The sequence below is a fragment of the Vigna radiata genome, chromosome 5, assembly GCF_000741045.1.
Source record: "Vigna radiata var. radiata cultivar VC1973A chromosome 5, Vradiata_ver6, whole genome shotgun sequence".
Classification (NCBI taxonomy): Eukaryota; Viridiplantae; Streptophyta; class Magnoliopsida; order Fabales; family Fabaceae; genus Vigna; species Vigna radiata.
In genome coordinates, this window is record NC_028355.1 from 1,674,761 (window position 1) to 1,696,603 (window position 21,843).

Here is a 21,843-nt window from a genome sequence, read left to right on the forward strand (position 1 = left end):
ATATATATTGGAAAATGTGCACTTACAAAACTTAGAAAGTATATTGGCATACGAAGTTGAATCTTCTCATATATTCCAATCATATACTTCCATAATTAACTTAAATAACAAATTTCATTCACAGTTTGAATATATAAATAAAAACAACAATATAATTAGAATTTTACATAATAACAATAATGAAATATATGACTACTAGCTAGATGAAAAAAGAATAAGAAAAAGACAAGGGAACTTAAAAATGAAAGAAAAAAGAAGAAGAAAAAGGTAATTCTATATTTTTCTGAGATAAGTATAAAAGATACTCTCTGTAGTTCAAAAGGTGAATATGACTATTTGTATTGTAAGTCATTTGAAAAATCAAATATAAATGTGAAAGAAATATTTGCTAAATCAAATTGAAATGTTAATCCAATTCAAAAAGAAAAGACACACCTCCTTTACACATAATTTTGTTAGTTTTATTGTTCTTCTTCTTCATCATTGGTTCTATAGGTTGATAAAAATTATTAATTCTTTTATTTTATTTTAAGGTTGCTCTTATTTTTCTCAAATTGCATTTCTCCCCTTTCACTTTTCTCCTTTTATCATATGTATTTTTCTTTTCTCTTTTAAATTATTTATTCATCATGTAAATTTCTCTTTCTAAATCATGTCATTACATGATTTTAACTCCTTGTAACTTTTGTTAGTGTACCTAATAATTGTCTTCAAAATTCATTATCCTTAACATTGCTTTTCAATGCTTGTCAATCTCATTTTCTTTTATTAAGGCGTGTCCCTACCCATTTAGGAAGACTCATTCTTTTATAATTGATTAATACATATATAATAATTAATTAAAATTTCTTACATTCAACAGTACTAGCTTTCAAGTGACTCAAAATAAAATATAAATTCAAAAATCAACAACAAATACAATCAACAAAAATTTTGTAAAATGTGATAACAAATATAATTAATATGATCTATTGTATACAATAATTATTAGTATAATATCCTTTTGTTTTTATATAAATGAAATAAGAAGACACTAAAGTTCGCTCAATGCATTATAGGATCCCAAAAGTTAAACAATACGCCTTCAATCCCATAGGTTGCCATGAGCAATAAAGTTGAAAACAAAATACAAGAATCACATATTTATCTTTATTTCTCAGTTTTTACGATTAATTTTTTAAAAGGGTTAAATATGTTTTTCGTCCCCCAACTATTGGCCGTTTTTGTGTTTAGTCCCTCTTTCAAACTATAGTACAATTTAGTCCTTTAACTTTAGAAAATTATGGTTTTAGTCTTTTTTACCAAATTTTTTAAACTTTATTTGTTGTTTCAAGCACGTTACATTATAGCATTTGGATTGTTTACACTGTTTGACACATTTTTGCTTCAATGTTAACTGAGAAACGCGTTTGAAACAGCAAATAAAATTAAAAAAATTTGGTAAAAAGGACTAAAACCAGAGTTTTCTAAAGTTGAAGGACTAAATTGTACTATAATTTGAAAGAGGGACTAAACACAAAAACGGCCAATAGTTGAGGGACGAAAAACATATTTAACCCTTTTTAAAATGAATGAATTATTATTCAATAAGAATTTTAATAAGTATATATTGAGTCAAATTAGGACCATTGTAAGGGTATAAGAATCCAATGATGAATCATGAATGAATCACAGTCATAAACTATGCAAACCACCATGGACCACGATATACAAATCATATAGCTCAAAATCAACCAAAACATATGATTATTAGTTTAAATTATGATAAAAAGATAACACTTTCTATTAAATATGTTGTCATATATACCATTAGATACATGTAAGAATAACAGTTCATTATCAAATTATTATATTCTATTACGAAAATGTCACCATATGACAATGTTCTCTTTCTTGTCACCATCTTAAGTTATTGCATGTTTTGTACTAATGAAATTATACCTGGCTTTGAAGGCTTCGCTATAAATATTATTTCAGATTATTTTTAGCAAATTTGAGTTTTTTTAAGTTTTTATTGCATTCTTAAAACAAAGTATAAACTGCTTATGATCAAAATTATTTTGTTGCATACATTCTGCAAACTTGTTTTTCAAGTCTTTGATTGCATTTCAAGGTGGTGACAAGAAATAAGACAAAATAATAATTTTTTACTCACCTTAATTTTTCTTTTATTCACAAATCTTATTTAAGATGTAGCTTCTTCTCTTAATAAAACTTCTACTATTAATTCATCATGTTCAATTATGTTTCAGGTATAAGGTCGAGGTCGACTTCTAATATTCATATAACAGTTTAAAAGGTTAGCATTACAAATTTTTGTATTTGTTTGTCTAATACTGTTTAGAAGACACCTGCAAAAGATGTTTCAGTGACAAAGTCAATTTAAGATTTGACAGTTTAGATATTAATGTAATAGTAAATGCAATTATCTATCTCATTATCTAAAATATATATTTACAAATTTTGGAATGTGTCTTTGATTAGCAACAACCTAATTGTAATCCAATTGACGATAATCACTCTTTATCTTAAGTTAATTAATATTAGAGTTAATTTATCTATCAACTGACTCTTTGATCCATTTTTAGGACCATTCAGTTACAAGGACGATTAATGAAAAAGTTTCATTAACGGTTGACCGTCAGATTTGTGACTGGTCAAACAATATACGGTACAAATTATATGTACAGAGTTTTTTCTTCCGTTTTAGTTCATAATTTTGTTTTTGACAAAAGATTTCAACACTAACAGTATGGTTTAAAAAACTAATGTATATCAATTTCAATCTTTTATGAATTGGGCAAAACAAGAATATATGTAAAAAATCCTAAATTTGTGCCTCGTTCATGCTTCATTTATAGTAATGGGTATCCATTGTGAATGAACTTTCCTTTCTTTTATTTTCTTTTTCCTTTCTAGAAAAAAGAATATGGAATTACTTTGTATTTGAGCTTATTCGTGTGGGGACAAAGAATATTAGAATAAGTTATTCTCATTTGGTATACTACATTTTGTGAAGAGTCACTTTCTCACTTCCTTCACATGTCTTTGTTTTGACATAACTCTTAGAAAAAAGAGGCATTCCAATTGAAAAAATATCATTGGTCTGCCAACACCAGCTGTCATATTTTCATTCAAGACTTTCTTCTAACATATATTCTTTTAAGAACATTATTTATGGATAATTAAAATATATATATTGAAAATTTTAAACTTTAATAATTTTTTATTTTATTTAATTTTCCCCTTTACTTTAGTATTTTTTAATTAATAAAATATATATGTATTACAAAGAGTGTTTAGTTAATTACACTCTTATGATTTTAGTAGTCTAAATTTATCACAATGTTAATGACATGACATACATAAACTTTTTAACACAACGTGGTTTCATTAATAAGAAGTATTAAGTAAAGGTAATTATATAAATAATATTTTTTTTATCAATTTAAATTCTGTCTTTTATAATCTGTGGTCTCTGAGATGAAATACGTGTTTTTGTTTTCATCCATATTTTATATTTTTCTTTTAAACCCTGGTTAAGTTTAGAACATGTTTGTAAAAGTTATTTAATGAGCATTTATTGGAGGAAAATAAGAAAAAAAAATATAATAACTTTTTTTATAAACTAAAATTAACTCATGTACAAATTGAAAATAAAATTTTTAGAAGAAGTCATATGAAATATATTTAATAAATTGATTTAATTATCAGCTATCAAGGTTTTGGTTTCTAAATTAGTCATTAAACTACTAAAGTTTTGACTATAATAAAAAAATTGGTTTTTAATTAGAAAATTAATCTCTAACTTGGTGTACTTTTGTTACTAAAATTAATTAAGAGTTCCACGATAAGTATATGTATGACGATACAAATATATGCTGACTTTTACTTTTATTTAAATAAAAGGTTAAGTTGCATTAGAAGTTGATGCAAAAAAGTGATATTAGAAGTCATAAATGACTTATATTTATTTCTTTGAAGAATGTGAAATATATAGAAAAGTATTTTGGATGAATTTCTAATTTTGATCTATGGTATAAATATACAAATTGATAACCTAATTGGAAAGAGTTAAAAGGAATAAACTCCACCGATTTAATATCAATTATTATAATATCAATTATAATAATTGATATTTAACATTAATAATTAAATTAATTAAAGGAAAAGTAAATATACAAGAATTAGCTAATAAAGGCTAATTATTCCAATTTAAAACTAATTATTATAATTGATATCCTCTCGCAAGTTGGACGATATGGAAGAGAGATGCAACTTGAACAGTAATGAGAGTCAACCCGAGGATGAAGCAGAGAGGCTTTGTGTTCTACTTCAGTTGAGGAACGCCCAATCTGCATCTTTAGACACCGTGTGGAGACACTCCTTTAACTGCTTAAGGGTCCTGTCGACGCAGGTTTGATAAGCGGGATTTGGAGTTGGAGGTACAACGGTGGTGGAGATCGTCATCAACGGCGCAGGAAAGGATTCATTTGGATATTTAAGAAGATCATAGCCATCAAGAAGAGCTTCAACTAATTTAAGGGTAAAAGCTTGGTGACACTGCTAAGGGTGATGCAAGTGAATGGTTTTGATGACTTATGAGGATTGCTAATAGATGAAGAGTTATCGTTGGCCATGGGAGGCAAAAAGAAAGGAAGGAGCGACGTCCTGTGTTGAAGAAGATAAAAAAAAAACAAAGAGGATCGTGAATGGCAAGATGTTTATGACCAAACCATCATGAACAAGTAGAAGATAACAAGTAGAAGATAAAAGATATCGGATAAAAAAAAGACTTTTAGGAGGCCGCCGGTGGCGGCGGCCATAAGCCACCGGCGGCAACAAAGATAAAGTAGAAAAGGATCAGAAAACCTACTCTGATACCATATAGAAAAGTATTTTGGATGAATTGCAATAGTATAAATATACAAATTGATAACCTGATTGGAAAGAGTTAAAAAGGGAATAAGCTCCACCGATTTAATATCAATTATTATAATATCAATTATAATAATTGATATTTAACACTAATAATTAAATTAAATAAAGGAAAAATAAATATACAAGAATTAGCTAATAAAGACTAATTATTCTAATTTAAAACTAATTATTATAATTGATAAAATAAACTCATCTTCACGGTTTAATGTCCAAAGTTTGTTTTGATTTTGACGAAGAATCTACATTAATTAATTAAATATAAGTATGAGTAAGAAGTAATATTCAATTTTCTTTTAAATTAGATACGAAAATGATAATAGTACGCCCATTTCTAATTTAAATTATATCTTTTTTGTCTTCAATTTTTTTAACTTATTTATAACGGACTCATTTGATTATTATTCTTTTATGTAAATTTTTTACACTTTCCGTTTAATTGTTATTTGATATTTATTTATTTATAATTTTTTTCTTAATATCTAATATTGAAAAAATATGTATATTTTAATATTAAATATTTAATAATATTATGTATTTTTGTTTTTTATTTAAAAAAAATATTTAACTAATATGTAAAATAGTAAATGAATTGATACGAACTTACCATACCAGTATGTTCCTTGATTGAAGTGAAAATGAAACAAATTTTATACCCAAGAATAATAATGAATATTTATTTCAAGATAGTTAAACATGTAGTTATCTCCAATTGTCATTCCTAGTTTTATTAAGGGTCCTTTATAGACATCTTTTATGTATATTTCATAACAAAAGATATAAAGTTTGGATTATATTTGTATAAATATATAGAAGAATATATAACTACGTGACAATGAAGAATACTATAATAGGTATGAAATATATGATTAACAATATAAAAGTATGAAGAATATATGAATAATTAGGTTAAATAATGAATATTAATTAGGTTAAGTAATGAATAAGTAATTGTGTGTGAAAAAAAAAAACTGAAGAAGTGGTGGCAGAAGAATTGAAAGCTTTAATAGCAAGAAATAACAGGTTTTGTAGAATCATCCCAAGTTTCGACAGATTTATCACTAAGTTTACCATCCTCCGAAAGAAAAAGTCAATGAAAATGGAGAATGATCGCTGGTGCTTTGCGAGAATCCATGGAAGATAAGGAAAGTGGGAGAAGTTCATGCTGCCCGTGCTGGATGGGCATGCGCAAAGAGAGGTGATAAGTGGAACGGGCAGCTCGGTCAGCGTGTGGGACGTTGACACCATGTCCATGCAAAGGCGATGAAATTGGACTGCTCTGGGATTCCTTCAAACACTGCTTTCTGAAGGTAGCTACATTGTTCTAGCGCGGTGGATAAATATCTTTTCCGACGAAGTTGTGGTGGCATCAATAGAGATGTGTGGTAGTTCTGATTGGCGATGCTGCGTGGTAACATTGTATCACTTTTTTTCTTAATGGTAAGATTGAATTATCTATTTATTTATTATATTTCTTTGGCAGAATTGGACATTATTTATTAATAATTGATAGGTAGTGTTGTCTGGCATTTAAAGCACTGGTTTGTGAATATGACCAATACATGAAAATAGGCACTCTTAATTAAGCATTAATTGTATACATAAGCAAGTTGCATTCACTGAGATGCAAGACAACTCATACCACAATCAACCTCTCAAAAAGGGACTTTTGACTCACTTTGACTGAACTTTATAGTAGAATCACTATCCCTATGCATCACTTCTTCATTTTTATTGAAGTCCATAGACAGAAGAGAAAGAAAAACATGCCATGCAAGAAATTTATTATAATTATACCTATAGGATATGTAACACAAGAAAATAAAACATATTTACTATATAGGTTATAGTTATACTTGAAGAAATGACATGAAGAATATAGCTAAGGGTAACATGAATTTGATTGGTGTTAGAAAATATTCAGAAGACTAAATCTAACCATTTAGTTTTATCTTCATGCTTGTACCACATCTCTTTCCTAATCTTGGTTCCCCCATCTGTCTCAAAACTTGAATATGCAAGATTAATAAGATTGATGAGAGACACATGATCACTAGTGATATTTAAAACATATATAAACATACTACAATAAACCATCAAGGTTCATAGAACTATAAGATTAGTTTAGTAATAGAGTTGGAATACAGGTGAAAGAATAAAGTTGTTAACTTAATTCATGATTCATCGTGGATCAGCTCACTTTTAAAAAAGTTTCTTTTTAGTCCTCAAGGAGACTACAAAAAAGTTCTTTTTTTGAGTGAGTTAGGATCAAAGTTAAAATAGATTTGATTTCTATTACAATATTTTAATTAATTCTTAAAAAAATATTATATATATATATATATATATATATATAATTATATATTTAATTAGATAGTCTACTATATTACAATTTTATTATATCTAATCAATATTTTTATATCATATTTATTATTTTTGTTATTAAATAAAATATATAATATACGGATTAATATAGTTATTGACACATGTATTTATCAATTTTATAATTTTTTTAGAGAAAAAAACTTATAAGGTTTAATAAAACAATATGTAATACATTATGATAAAAACTCAAACACAACCGTACAAACATAGAAACATGGAGTATAGCTAAAATATGGTAATATTTAATTAATTATTATAAAATTAACACTAAAATTTTTTATAATTACGAAATATTATATATATATATATATATATATATATATTAATAATTAAAGAAAAATAAATAATTAGTAGAATTTAAATATAAATTTAAGTCATATATTAAAAAAAGAAAACAATAAACAACATAAAATAAAAATATCCATAAACATATTTTTCATAAATTCATTATTTTAAACTTTCAAATTGATATGTCTTATTTAATTTTGATTTGGATCCAGATAAGTTTTTTTACAAAAGAATTAAATGATTATCTTATATACTTTAAAAATATGTTTAGCCAATCAAAGAAAATTAAATATGTTTAATCAATCAAGAATTTTAACATCTTATGTTATTATATAATTTTCTTATATAAGCAAACTACCAATTTTATTGAAATCTCTTACAAAGTCTATGTTAATATGATTAAAATAAATGTTGTATATAATTCTTTGAGAAATGAAAAGCACTTAGGTTTGTGAAGATTATGAGTTAATTGCATTTTTCTTATATTCAAAATTAACATTTTTTTTAAAAAGAAGACACGTGAGCTAGTCTTAATCCACAGGATTTTTATGGATATTTTAGTCATGTGAACTTTTTTAATGAAAGTTTTTTTGGTTGTTGAGTTTTTTTTTTTTTAACTCTGCCCATGTGTGAATCTAGTCAAATCATGTGAGAGAGACGAAATTGACATGTCTATGAGATAGGTTGTGGGATTAACTCCCTAACTAACCATTAATAATAGTAGTGTAGGTTTCCTTCACTATGTTTAGAATCATACACAAGGAAAATATAATAAATTGGTTTTTATATGACACCAAAATTCTATTTACAAACTTGCATAACGTGTACAGAATTCTCCATGGTAGAATGGTGTAGAGGAGGTTTAATATATTTAATTTCCATTACCTTTTCTTTTTAGAAATCTTGGGATTTAGACTCCACTTCATGTAAGGGTGGAGACTGAGGTTCTAAGCCCGCTAACCCGCATAAGCTCGATCAACATAACTTATAGCTTTTGCGAGCTTGCGATGGGACGGGGTGAGTTAAGCCACTAGCTCATAAAAAATTCAAAACTCTAATTTTATTCTTCAAAACATGTCTCACCCAGTCATTCTTTGTTCCGTATTTCTAGATCCTCTTTTGTGTTTTTATCCTTCTCATGAAGCTCAACACTAAGTACTTAATTCATTATCTTTTCTCATATCACAACAACAAACTCACATAACATTTTGAGTCACTTCATGCATGATTATTAAGTTTAATGAGAATATAATAATACAAAGTTTTAACCACTTTATTTTGCTAGAATTGTTCAATCAGAAATGAAATTTCCAAAAACTATCCAACCCATAGATACAGATAAAAAAATTGTAAAATATAAAATTTATCATTAATTGAAAAAAATTAAATCACATATGGAGACCGTAAAGTAATTCTATTTTTACCTCGTATATTTTATGTGAGATAGACCAATCCAATCCTGGTATTATAGGTATAAGTACAAGTTAAACCTAGACTGAAATTTTACCACCTTAGCTTCAGGGTTTTACTCAGACCATGTTGTTGCATGTTTGACTTTTGAAATACTAATTCAAAAATTTTACTCACCTCCTTTTTCTAAAAAGTTTTACTATTTTTTTTTCTCCCGACGTGTTTTTAGTCTTGAAGTGAAAATAGAGATAGAGTTACATAGTATATAGAGTTTAGGATTTTGATTCCATTCTAATTTATACCTTTCAATCTATTTTTAGCAATAAAGTATTATAAAATCATTTTATAATCATCTTTCAATTATTTCCTAGTTTCATTTGCGTAATGGGATAATCAAAAACTCATTTTATAACCCTGTTCCTTTTCAGTTTGTATAGTAAAGTATTGGAACACTTTATTTACATTTTTCAACCAGTTGGCTTTGTTGAATTCTTCTCACTTTAGATAAGAGGACTTTTTTTCTTCCATATTTTTACTAAACTTTAAGCACATATGATTATAATTGTCAAATCTAGTTGAAGATCGATAATTCAAAAAACTTAGACATATTTTATTTAAAAATAATATAAATTTATTTAGCAAATCAATATAATCTCAATCATTCTCTCCTATTATAGGTTCTAAAAAGATAAATCTGAGTAGAATGAATAGAATGAGAAATGAATTCACATTATTTAAATTCAAACTGAGACTTAATTTTTTATATCCAGAAACATAAATTCTGAGTGTTGAAGTATTAAAGCAAGTTGAAACTTTTGAAATGATTGATGTTAACATGAAAACTACATGTCTTGTTACTTCATAAGCTATGATACTTGATATAAGACTACTATACAGTCTCCTTTCCTCTAGTCTGAACTGATCATTACTGAATAAAGCTTCAAGTCAATGCAATTGATCCATATAACGTGCCTATTTGTCTTCTCTACTTGAAGTTATATGTTTTATCATGGCTAAATCTTTAAATTTGTGGTTATTGAAATTATTTAGTTTACTGTTTTTTTCACCGAATACAAGGAAAGAAAAGAGAAAGAAGCAAATATTTCTGACAGGTCTCAAGGAGAATTATGTTTATTGAAAACAACGGATATGTGCATATCATGGTGTTCTTTCAGCAGCACGACAAGAGCTTAGAAAGTAGTTTGTCATAGCTGGTTAGCAGTAACAATTCTGCATCTTGCAGAAATGGGTGGACCAATCAACCATGTGATCAAATTTTTAGCATCTATTGTTCAACACTTCCCAGTTCAAAAGTGAACACCAACCATACAACAATGCTCTTTCATTTATCTATATACATATATAATATAACCAGATAATGTAATATCACATCATATGTAAGACCTAGTCACATTAATGTTAATCACTGTATATTTAAAATATTATTTATTTAATTTAAAAAGTTTTCAAATAATGAAAAAATAAATGTATTAAATTTTCATTTTTAAGTTATATCATCTTAAATGTAATAACTTATTAGTCATCTCAGATATATCTTCAAATCCTAAATCTAATTGCTAAATTTAGTAGTGAATGTGCAGAATCTATTTATGAATTTAGTGTCTAAATTTTGGTTATTTCAATTTGAAATTTAGTCACTACATTAATTTTTAAATTGAAGTCATTCTCTCTCAATCTCAATCATTTCATCCATGTTTCAATTATTATGAGATAAAATGTTAAATTAAGACCCAATCAATACAAGTTAAAAATTACTTTTCTAAACTGTTAATTTTTTTTTTCTGATCTATTTTGCTAGAAGTAATAACTTGTTCAGGAAGTGATTTATCTGTCTTCAACTTTCATTTCTATTTTTATATGTTATCAATCTTCTTCATGTTGTTTTTTAAGTGCTTATAAAATAAATGCAATCTTTAAATCCACAATACTCTATGTAGTTAATAATATATATTAGTGTTTTAAGTAATAATAATACATATCAAAATATCGATGCAGTAAATTAAAAAGAGAGCTTAATTAAACTTTTTAAGAATTAAATAACTTGCTTTAATTTTTCTAGGAACCAAGCAATTGTGCATCTTTTATTTATAAAAATTAATCCCAATCGTACATTTCTGTACATGCATGATAAACATTACTCAGCCAACTTGCATCAACAATTAAAATTTAAAAAGCTTCATCTCAATTCCCAAGTGCAGGTTCTATGTAACAAAAATGATTATTAGAATAAGTGAAGGACAGAACACTTTCAAAACTGAGTCAAAAGAAAAGTTAAGAAAGAAAGGGCAAATTTTCAAGTCAGCATAGGATTCTTGTTACTAAACTTTTTTTTGTCCTTTTAATTAAGATTACAAAACCTAAACTGTAATTATCTTTTATTTTTTACTTAATAGGAGTGTGATTAGTTTGGGAATGTTCTCCAGCTGAAAATCTGTCATATGCAATTTTACAAATGTCAGCAACACTAAGATGAATTTGGAGATTGAAAACCAGACACTGCTCCCAACATTAGTAGACAGAAAGACTACAATTGGGTGTTTTGAGTCATTCAATAAATACAATATTAACAATCTCAGAATCTCGATGAATTTAATAAAGAAAAACAAGTATACATAGTTCCAGCATTTGCAATTATATACGTGTCTTTTCTCTGCTGAAGATCCACAATAAATAAATAAAAGGAGGTGAGAAACAGACCATGAATATCACTGTTTCGGATAGATACAAATGAAGGAGCCTTTGGTCATACGACCAGGCTAGAAACCGAGGTAGTGCTATGCCATAACATCATTTGAATAACCACCATAACAATATTTCAATTTTCCACTACATAATCCACCAAATTTTTAGTTTTTGTAATGTCATAATAAATCTTTCAGCTTCTTAAATTGAGACATATAATTATCTTAAGTTAATTATTATTGTTGGAGTACAAACAAAATCTTACATCGAATAAAAGAAAGATTGATTAAAGATTTATATACATATAGAAACCTTTAATAAAGATTTATATATATATAGAAATCTTTAATAGTAAAAAGCATTTTAGAATAGTGTCAAAAATAAAACATTTTAGAATGGTGTCAAAAATAAAACTGTGAGAATTTAATTAAAAGTGGACAATATCTTTCCATATACAAAATTTTATACGTGTGTCAAACCTCTCCTAACAGTTATAACCAAATACACTCCTTACTATCATAATATATGATTATTATTACTATAAACAATTTACGTCTACACAGGGAAAAGGGGTTCTTTAAAGTTTTTATCTCTAAATATTTAAGAAAATAAAATTATTTTTAATATGTAAATCACACATAAGTTTTAATTTTTACTTAATCAGTTTTCTTTTAATTAGGGGTCATCAAGTGTATCAAATTTAGATCTCAATTTTAGTGTATTTAAATCACATAATGTGTATAATTGTTTTTAATTATGTATATATATAAATTAAATTTATAGTTTATCGGACTTTTATTTTAGTTAAATTATATTATTCTTTAATAAAATAATGTAAAAGGAAATATTATAATAAGATGAATTAGTCATAACAATAAATTTTATATTGGTAAAAAATAGTAAAATATAATATTAAATAAAAGTAAAAAAATTGTGTAAAAATATTAATTTTTTTAATAAAATAGTAAATGATACATTATTGTGATTTTTGATTGATGATCGTTGCGTGATAAGAGGGAAGAGGAATGTGAACTCTTGACGTAACTGAATAAATATCATTTAAATTTGACCAACATGATTGATTGGACAGAACAGAGCTTTTGAAAGATTTAACACAATTTACTGTATATTGGTAAAAAAGAAACTGTACTTCTTTTCTTTTTTATTTTTAAAAATTCAATTTAGTCTTAAAAACCAATCATTACAATACTGCTCAATAGGGTTTTCTTTACTGTTTCGTTTTCCACACTTTCAGTAATATCATCCTACGTTACAAATCCAACCATATATTATACAAGTAACTATAAATCTTATTTTATAAATTAATTTTATAAAATTGAATTACACTAAAACTTTTTTTATAAATTAATTTAATCACGAGAATTCAAAATATGTTTTATAAGATATTTCCTAAATAATATAACTAGTTATCAGTTTACTCAAAATAAATAAAAGTCATAGCAAAAACGGCTAAGCATGTGGTGCATAATTTTTTTTTCAAAAATGGTCAAAATGAAATGAAGTTCTTTTAAAAAATTATGAAAATAAGCTACACTTTTATAAAGTGACACGAGTTCATTGTAAGTAAATTGTATCAATTTTACACTATTTTAGTTTAAACAACTTCTAATTGAAATTATTTTAAGATAAGAGGAAAAACCAAAATTGTGTCAACCTCATAAACTTTTACTTTAACTAAAATAATATATTTTACTATCATTTCAATTTAAAATGCATTAACTAAAATTGTTTCATGTCATATTAACATAATTTTAATTTAAAAATAATTTATACTAAAATTATTATTCTAATATAATTTTTCACAATAAAATTATACTAAACTAAAATGACTTATTAATTTTCATAATTTTTCTAAATTGTCTTTTTGAAAAAAAAAATATATACACATTTTCAGGTCTTTGCTGTCAAGACAGTAATTATATTAAACTTTTATATATCTATAATTCTTTAATTTTTATTTTTTTATGAATAAAGTATTAGATAAAAATTGAGATTTTTGATATTTTAAATAAATAAAAATATATTTTAGAATAAAAATTATAGTGGTTTATTTTGATTGTGAAATATAATATAATTAAATGCATATCTGACTGTCAATTTTGTAGGTGGCTTCCCCACATCTGATACATATATAATGAATACTTAAGTTTAATAGTTATAAATATCTATAATATAATACAACTTTTTTTCTTATAATACAATTTTTAAAATCTTGAAATAAACTGAAATATATAATTATATAAAAATAAAATGTATAAGGAATAAAAGGAATTTTTTTTAGGACTTGTTTTTTATAAATATTTGAGGAAAAATTTAAAGTTGATGAATTATGCTTTTCTTTAGTTAAATTATATAGGTGACAAATAAAAAAAAATAAGAAATTTTTTTTTTATTTATCTTTTATTTCTCTAAAATCTCAATTTTTATTAATTCACCTCTTTTTAGATACTTTTTAATAAATTATTCACTTTGGATGTTGATTGTTTCCAAATGTTGATCATACTAGAGGTTTTTTAGCCACTTGTTAAGTAGTTTAGTGTTTTTTTAGACACTAATTCTAGAATATGAAGAGCTTGATTTACACATTTCAACTTTATACAATCATAATTTAATTATTTCTTAAATTTTAAAGAGATAATATTATATATAGATACTTAAACTTCAGGTTTATAATAGGTAACTTCACTCTTTCATAATTACATATTCTTTATTTTAATTTCATCAATTTTATAACTAGGGCATTGCTTTCAATTTTATTTTAAAACTTTTTCTTTATATATATATATATATATATATATATATATATATATATATTTTCTTTATATATATATATATATATATATATATATAATTGAATTAAATTAAAATTAAAATATCCAATGAAATATACGATAAAACCATTTTAAAAGGATCTCAAAATTTTTGACTTATATGAAATAGATAACTCTATTATGTTTATTCACATATTCGTAACATATAAATATTTGATGTCGGTGATACTATTCGCATCACTTTGTAGAAAAATTAACATATGAAAATGAGAAAAGTAAAATAAGTGTCTATAATTTTTTTTATTAACTTCTATGATAACAAATTTTTATTAAAAAAATATTATTTACACCTATATATATTTATATAATGGATTTGCTTTTGTTCTTTATATTTATTTTTCAATTTGAACTTTGAAAAATTATTTAATTAAGAAAGTTATTTTGTTATTTTTATTTTTTAAGTAAATATTTTTTGAATTTAACTATATTTTTATTTCATTTTTTTTTAACTGAATTATTTTTTATTATAAAAGTATGTACAAAATAAATAAAAATTATTTAAAGTTATTAAAATTATTTATATTTTATTTTATAATAATAATAATAATAATGTTATTATTTCTTTTTGTGGTTACATATGTTTATTCAATTTTTTAAATGAATATCTTTCCATAATTAAAATAATTATTTGACTAGTTTTATTTTTTAAGTAATTATTTTTTAAAATATAATTTTTCATTAGATAATTTTTTTTAAACTTAACTTTTTTTAATTATAAATCTGCCTAAAAAATAAAAACCGTTTACAAAAATTATTTTAATTTATAATTATAATAATAAGAATAACTTACGCGCTTGGATTTTTACTGGTTTTACTAATATTTATAAGATTAATTTTTTATTATATTTTTGTTGATTATTCTTCATTAGCACATCCCCACAAGATTTCACGGAGAATACAAGTTTTTGATTTATAAAAATAGCACAGATAAATATAGATAAATTAGAATTTGATTTTGAGAAATCAAGTTTATTCTCTCACGGACTAATAAATAAGAATAGAACACGCATTGTTAAGAAAAAATGATCAAAGTTTAATTTATCAGTTTTATGATATTAAATGAAGATAATTTGATTGACAAATATTGTAGTTGGAAAAAATATATACTTTTTATCAAATTCAATTAAGCTTTGGAATTCAAAGGAGAGTAAAAATAATTAATTAAAAAATAAAAGTCAAAATTTGAATTGAATTGAGATGTTAATTAATATTAGGTGTATTTAATGTAATTAAAAAAGTGAATGATTAATTAAGAATTAAGATGTGATAGAAAGTGATTGATTTAGAAAAGATTTACATGAATTTAAAAGAATAAAAAGAAAGAAAGAAAAGGGATTTTAATGTATGTATTTATAGAAACATACTATTTAGTTGTAAAGTGGTAAGGACATTTGGTCAAATGTAAAAGTGGAAGAGGTTAATAAATGAGTGGAGAGTGCTCAGATGACTGAGGGCAAAAATTGTTAGTATGCACAGACAGTACAGATTGGTGGGCTGTCTTCCCGCCATTAAAACCATTCATTTCTCTCTCCTTTTATTATTTATCATCATCATCATCATCTTTTTTTTTTTTTTTTTTTCTCTCTCTCACACCCAATCTCTTCTATAAATAGATGGAATAATACAGAGAGAGAGAGATGTGTTTTTTGCTAGGGTTCTCTTCAAAAAAATCAAAAAGAAAGAGAGAAATCAACATCAAGCAGTTGACATAAGCAAGTAGCTAGCTAGCACAGAGGCAGAGGGCTCAACTCATAAATATCCATCATCCAAGGCTTTTCATTCATTCATCATCATCATCAGAGAGTGAAGAGTGAAGAAGAGAGAGAGAATTTTTGAAGACATGGTGAGAGAGAGAGACATCATGGGCACATACTCATCATCAAGAGGGTGTGGTGGGGGAGACATGAATGAGAAACCTGCATGGCTAGAGAGGTTGATGGCTGAGACATTCTTTGGTGCTTGTGGGGTCCACCAGGATCGCAGGAAGAACGAGAAGAACGTCTTTTGCTTGCACTGTTGCCTTAGCATCTGCCCCCACTGCCTCTCTTCCCACCGTTCTCACCCTCTACTCCAGGTATTATATTATTCTATTACTACATGCCAATTCTCATCATCATAATTTCATTCTATTTTCTCTTCTTCTTCTTCTCCTTTTCCTTCTCATAATCCCTTAAAGTTCCCATTTTTGCTTCTTCTTCACCCTCTTTTCTTCTTCCTTTCAACTTGTCGCCTTCAATTTTCAAAAGGGCAAGTCAAGATTGTAAGATTGTTCACGTGAACCTCTTTTTTCTTTCCAAGTTCCCTCTTTTCTTCCCTCCTCCAATTGTTTGATGGGTATTTCCAAACACCTGGACTTTTACCTTTTTCTAGAATTTTCTTCTCAGCTCCTTCTTTTTACTCTTTCCTATTTTGGGAGCTTTTGCCTTTCGACTTTTTCCATTCAGATGCAGCTGGATCTCTCAGGGTTTTTATCGAAATTCTCTCTTTGAAGACTGCTTTTTTGTCACCTTATTTGCTTTCTCTCACATGCAACTTTGGAGGTTATGCATAATACCTAGCTACCACCACCTTCTACTTTAATTTCTCTTCTTTTTTTAATTCTCTCCACTGTGCTAAAGTTCCTTCCATCAATCAGCTACTCATTTCAGATGAATTACACAGCAATTTCCATGGTCACCCAAAGATGCTCTTCTCTTCTTATACAGTTGTTATCTGCCAACATTTCACTCAAATCCCTTTTCTGGAATCTTGTAATAGTCTCAACCAAAAACAAAAAAAAAGAAAAGAGTGAGCTTAAATTTTCTGTTCCGCAGATGACGGAAATAACGAAATAAAAGATACCAAATTGAAAGAAATTATCAGTTTAACTTTTGAATGATTTGTAAGAAGTGCTTCTGCCAGATTCTTTTTAGTATTTTTATAATCTAAAAAAGAAAAAGAACAGCAATTGAGTTTTGTTGTCTAAACTTAAAAGTAGTCTTTGGTTTGGGTGAGTAATTGCGTGGTTGAACTCACCAATATTGTCTCATTCTATTTGGTGTTTCCCCATATCTGTGTTTATGCATATTTATACATGGTTTCCATAAGGGTTCACCATGTCTTCCTTGATTCCCCTTTTTGGTTTCGGTTTCTTTCCCATTAATGGAAGCTCTCTTTTTTATCCATTTCTCCCTCCAAAGGTTTCTCAGCTGTTCCTTTCATTGAAAGTGAAAAGTTTGACCCAATGGTTCCCAATTCATGCTGTGTCTCATTATTGAATAATTTGCACAGGTACCCACCACTTCTCCCAAATTATTCTCCCACTTCACACTTCATTTATTTTCTCTAGCCCCCTTCAATTCATCCCTTTAACTTCTCACAATTTACCCTTTCCCTCTCAAAAAATATCACATTTCATTAATGCTGCTAGTAACTCTTGACAGTTCAGTTTACCCCAGGCTACTAGAAACTTGAGCTAACTTTGCTGACATAAATATGGAAACTATACTTGCTTTATTTGATCTTTACTTGTTCAAAGTTAACCTCATTTGTTTGAAGAAAATCAACAATAATGAGAGGCTCTAATACCATGCCACAGGTGCGAAGGTATGTTTATCACGACGTGATTCGATTAGATGATCTGGAAAAACTCATTGATTGTTCCAATATTCAGGTCAGACAAATTTCTGCCAAGGAACAACATGAAAAAGCTTGCAGATTTATATATATATATGATTGAGTTGCCCAATATACATTTTAATTTTCATCGAGAAAGTAAATGCAATTAAATAAATAAGTGGCAGTAATAAATTAATATCTGAATAAATTCAGGTTGGAATAATTAGATAAAATAATAGTCATAAAATGATTTTGTTATGTGTAAAGAATAATAATCCTAGTTATTATTATGAGACTGAAATGGACATTCTTTGTTTGTATTGGATACATGGCAGCCCTATACTATAAACAGTGCCAAAGTAATATTCTTAAATCAGAGGCCACAATCAAGGACATGCAAAGGTCCTGCCAATGCTTGCTTCACTTGTGACAGGATTCTTCAGGAGCCATTTCATTTCTGTTCTCTATCATGCAAGGTTTTTATCACTTTTCTCATACACTATTGTTTTCTTCTTCTTTTGGTTTAAACTTCCTCAAACAAATCAGCAGTCAACATATGATTAAGTTTACTTTTGTTAAGTAAAATGTTTCAACATAGATTATTCTAAAATAAAGACTAATGGTACCTAGGTTTTGTAAGGGAATCTATGTGTGTGTTTGGTGAGGGATTCAAATCTTAGGTTCTCTCTCTATCTCTCTCTCTCTCTCTCTCTCTCTTTGTTCCTGATCATTTCTTAATTACTATTAGTTCACAGTTTTATTATAAAAGGATAACAAAACATTAATTCCAATTATTGAGTGCACAAGTAAATATAGCAAAATGGGAATGTCTAAGGGAGATGAAAAAGAATTTTCATTTCTTTCTTGGCAAAGAAACACCATTATGGGGGACATGGATCACTTGATGGTGGAAAAAAGAGAGAAAAAAATAGAAATCTATATGATAGGATTTGATCTATGAAATTTGCAAGGATCCTTATTTGGGTAAATAAAATTACCCTATTGGATGTCATTTGTGAAACTGATAAAAGTATTTTTCTTTCACATTTTTTATTCAAGTCACTTTCAAAATCTTCTAATTTCCTTTGTTTAGAAGAAATGTTTTGATTTTCTCCATCACTTTTCCTTGCATATCTTTTGCTTCTTCTTACCACCATTGTTTTATTACGTCATTCATTACCTTTCTCCTTTCTTCTTTCTGTCTTCCCCTTTTTCTCACTCCACCACAAACATTGCCCTCATAAGAAAACGGGATAAAGTAAGCAGAACAATGTAAAACAAAGTTACACTTTAATATATCAAAAACATTTTTAATTAACTATTTTTATATCAATTTTGGATCTCACTTTTTAGCCACATTGTATTACCTTAATTATTATTGCATTTAAATAACAAAGAAAACTACTGATATAAATGTTGTCTGTCTACATTAATAATAGTGTATTAATGTTATGATGTGTTGTACTAAATAAATAATATCATTGATATGGACAATTATAATATGTCTTGTTGATGCATTATTAAATATTATTACAAATTTAATATGTGATATGATCAGTGTACTCTAATATAAAATTTACTTTCTTTAAATAAAATCTATATTAAAGGAAATAATTCTTTTCTGAAGATCCTAGCATATACTAACAATACTTATATTTTGTCATTTATAAACTAGTAAATGAAAATGCTTTAAAATTTTGTCGGTGATATATAAAAAATGTGTGTGAGTGTGATCATTATAATAAGCAAGTGAAAAGGTGAATGAAAGATTATTATAATAATAATATTGATATAATTATTTTAAACACTAATATTGTTTTTCATTGATGTGAATAAGAAAGATATATAGTACTGCATTGAGAGAATATTAGGTGAATGATAATCCATACAGCAATGACAATTTTATATATAACATTTACCAATGCAGACCATTGGATTGATTAACCAATCATCAAAAAGGAAACACCCTTGACTCCACTTCATCACCAGAACCCATGCTTAATAAGTTCCAAGACCTTTTACCCATCCCATAAAAACATTATTAAAAAAACATGACATTTTTAAACACTCAATCTGACCAAACACATGCAAAACCATAACACCACCCTAGCCCTACTTCCTATGCTTGCCTCCAATATCACCTGCATGTCGCAGAAACCTGCTTCTTCATTATCATCCATCTCACCAATGTCTGCTACAAATGTCAAACCATCATTCGTAACATCTACATGCATGTCACTACAAATAGGAATATATGTTATTTACTCTAAACAAAAAAATGGGTTACATTGTTAGATGAAAAATGCATGTTTAATCGTAAAACGATGAAAAAGTGCAGGTTGATTACATGGTGTACGCGGGTCAAAGCTTGTCAAACATTTTACATCGATTCGATGAATCTGATTTTGCAATATCGCAGTTCGAGGGTTTAAGAGTGGATGGTTCAGAGGTAACTGATGAAGATACCCAAATTGCCCCTAGCTCCTCTTACTCCAACACTGAGGCCACCAGCAATTCCGTAATTTCATGTGAACCTAATAACAACGTGAAGAAGGGCAAGGGCAACACCTTCCTTCCAGGGATCGTCCTTTCTCTTGGCAGTAGAAGAAAGGGTGCCCCTCACAGGGCCCCCCTCTCCTGAATCACCACCACCACAATCTATATTATTATCATCATTATAATAATAAAAGTCCTCAAATTTTAGTTAATAATATATTATTATTATTATTATTACTATTAATTAGTATAAAGCTATGGCCACAATAAATATCCTGCTTTTAATTATTATTTGTCATATATGTATGTTAAAAAAAAAAAACTATATGTATTAATATGTGGCGTGGTTAGTTTTAAGGGCTGTTTTATGAATGAATGAAGGTATGGTATGTGCATGATGCAAGATGCAAGATGCAAGATGCAAGGTTAGGATTCTCCATTGTCATCTTTGGCGGTTGTTGAAACCACCGATTTTGTATTGGATGCCATGGAAATTTGGCTTATGCAGTAGTGTTTATGAGATGTGTTGTATAAATGGAAAACACCTTATCTTATATTCTGTGTCTGGTTTTTCATTAACGACTTTTGAAAATGCTTGAACTGATATACGAAGTGGTGCTCCATTTGATCTTCTGATATGAGTTTTATGATTGTAACAGTGTTGATTAATAAAAAGCATCGTTTTGTTATTCTTAACAGTGGTAGTAGAATTGTAGCGGGTGATGGAGATATTGTATTGTAGCGGGTGATTATCTGCAACTGTACTTTTGAAAGAACTTTTAAAACTAGATCCTATAGTCTGACTTGGGATGGTGACTTCACTGGTAAAGAAAATCGTATTGTAATTGAAAGGGAAGATGACAATGGTTTTAAGTTACAGATAAAGTAGCTTTTTCTCTAAACATATATAATTTCTGGGGAAGAGGTTCTTGTAATAGGATCTTAGGCTCGAAGGTTCTAGGGCACAGTCACAGTACCTTTACCTTTTTGTTATTTCACCTCGTGATTCCTAGTATAAGAACACATACTAATTAATATAAAATAAAAATAACCTACAAAACTAAACTCCCCAAGAGGTTGACCTATATCTAAAAGTTCTAACGAAATATAAAGGTAAAGGAAGCTATAACCCCATCAGCAGTTTAGGCCGGTTTGCACAGTTGACCTGAAAGTG

General features: G+C 27.2%; 1 protein-coding gene across 2 annotated transcripts; it reads left to right on the forward strand.

The window, feature by feature from the left end:
• The first annotated feature begins 16,190 nt into the window (after nucleotides 1-16,190).
• On the forward strand, nucleotides 16,191-21,358 carry LOC106761564. Of its 2 annotated transcripts, XM_014645123.2 has the most exons (4): nucleotides 16,195-16,650; nucleotides 18,154-18,228; nucleotides 18,509-18,649; nucleotides 20,512-21,358. In XM_014645123.2, the coding sequence occupies exons 1-4, from the start codon at nucleotides 16,417-16,419 to the stop codon at nucleotides 20,812-20,814; spliced, it is 753 nt and encodes a 250-aa protein (XP_014500609.1). In that variant the 5' UTR covers nucleotides 16,195-16,416; the 3' UTR covers nucleotides 20,815-21,358. The 2 variants fall into 2 exon arrangements, with proteins under 2 accessions (XP_022636148.1, XP_014500609.1); XM_022780427.1 differs by lacking the exon at nucleotides 18,154-18,228 and having other exon boundaries at nucleotides 16,191-16,650.
• The last annotated feature ends 485 nt before the right edge of the window (nucleotides 21,359-21,843 follow it).

Bases quoted from the DNA above. Each gene is read 5' to 3' on its own strand.
- LOC106761564 (XM_014645123.2), top strand. From the start codon at position 16,417: ATGGTGAGAGAGAGAGACATCATGGGCACATACTCATCATCAAGAGGG. The intron at 16,651-18,153 runs GTATTATATTAT...ACCATGCCACAG, and splicing joins GTTCTCACCCTCTACTCCAG to GTGCGAAGGTATGTTTATCA. The intron at 18,650-20,511 runs GTTTTTATCACT...GAAAAAGTGCAG, and splicing joins TCTGTTCTCTATCATGCAAG to GTTGATTACATGGTGTACGC.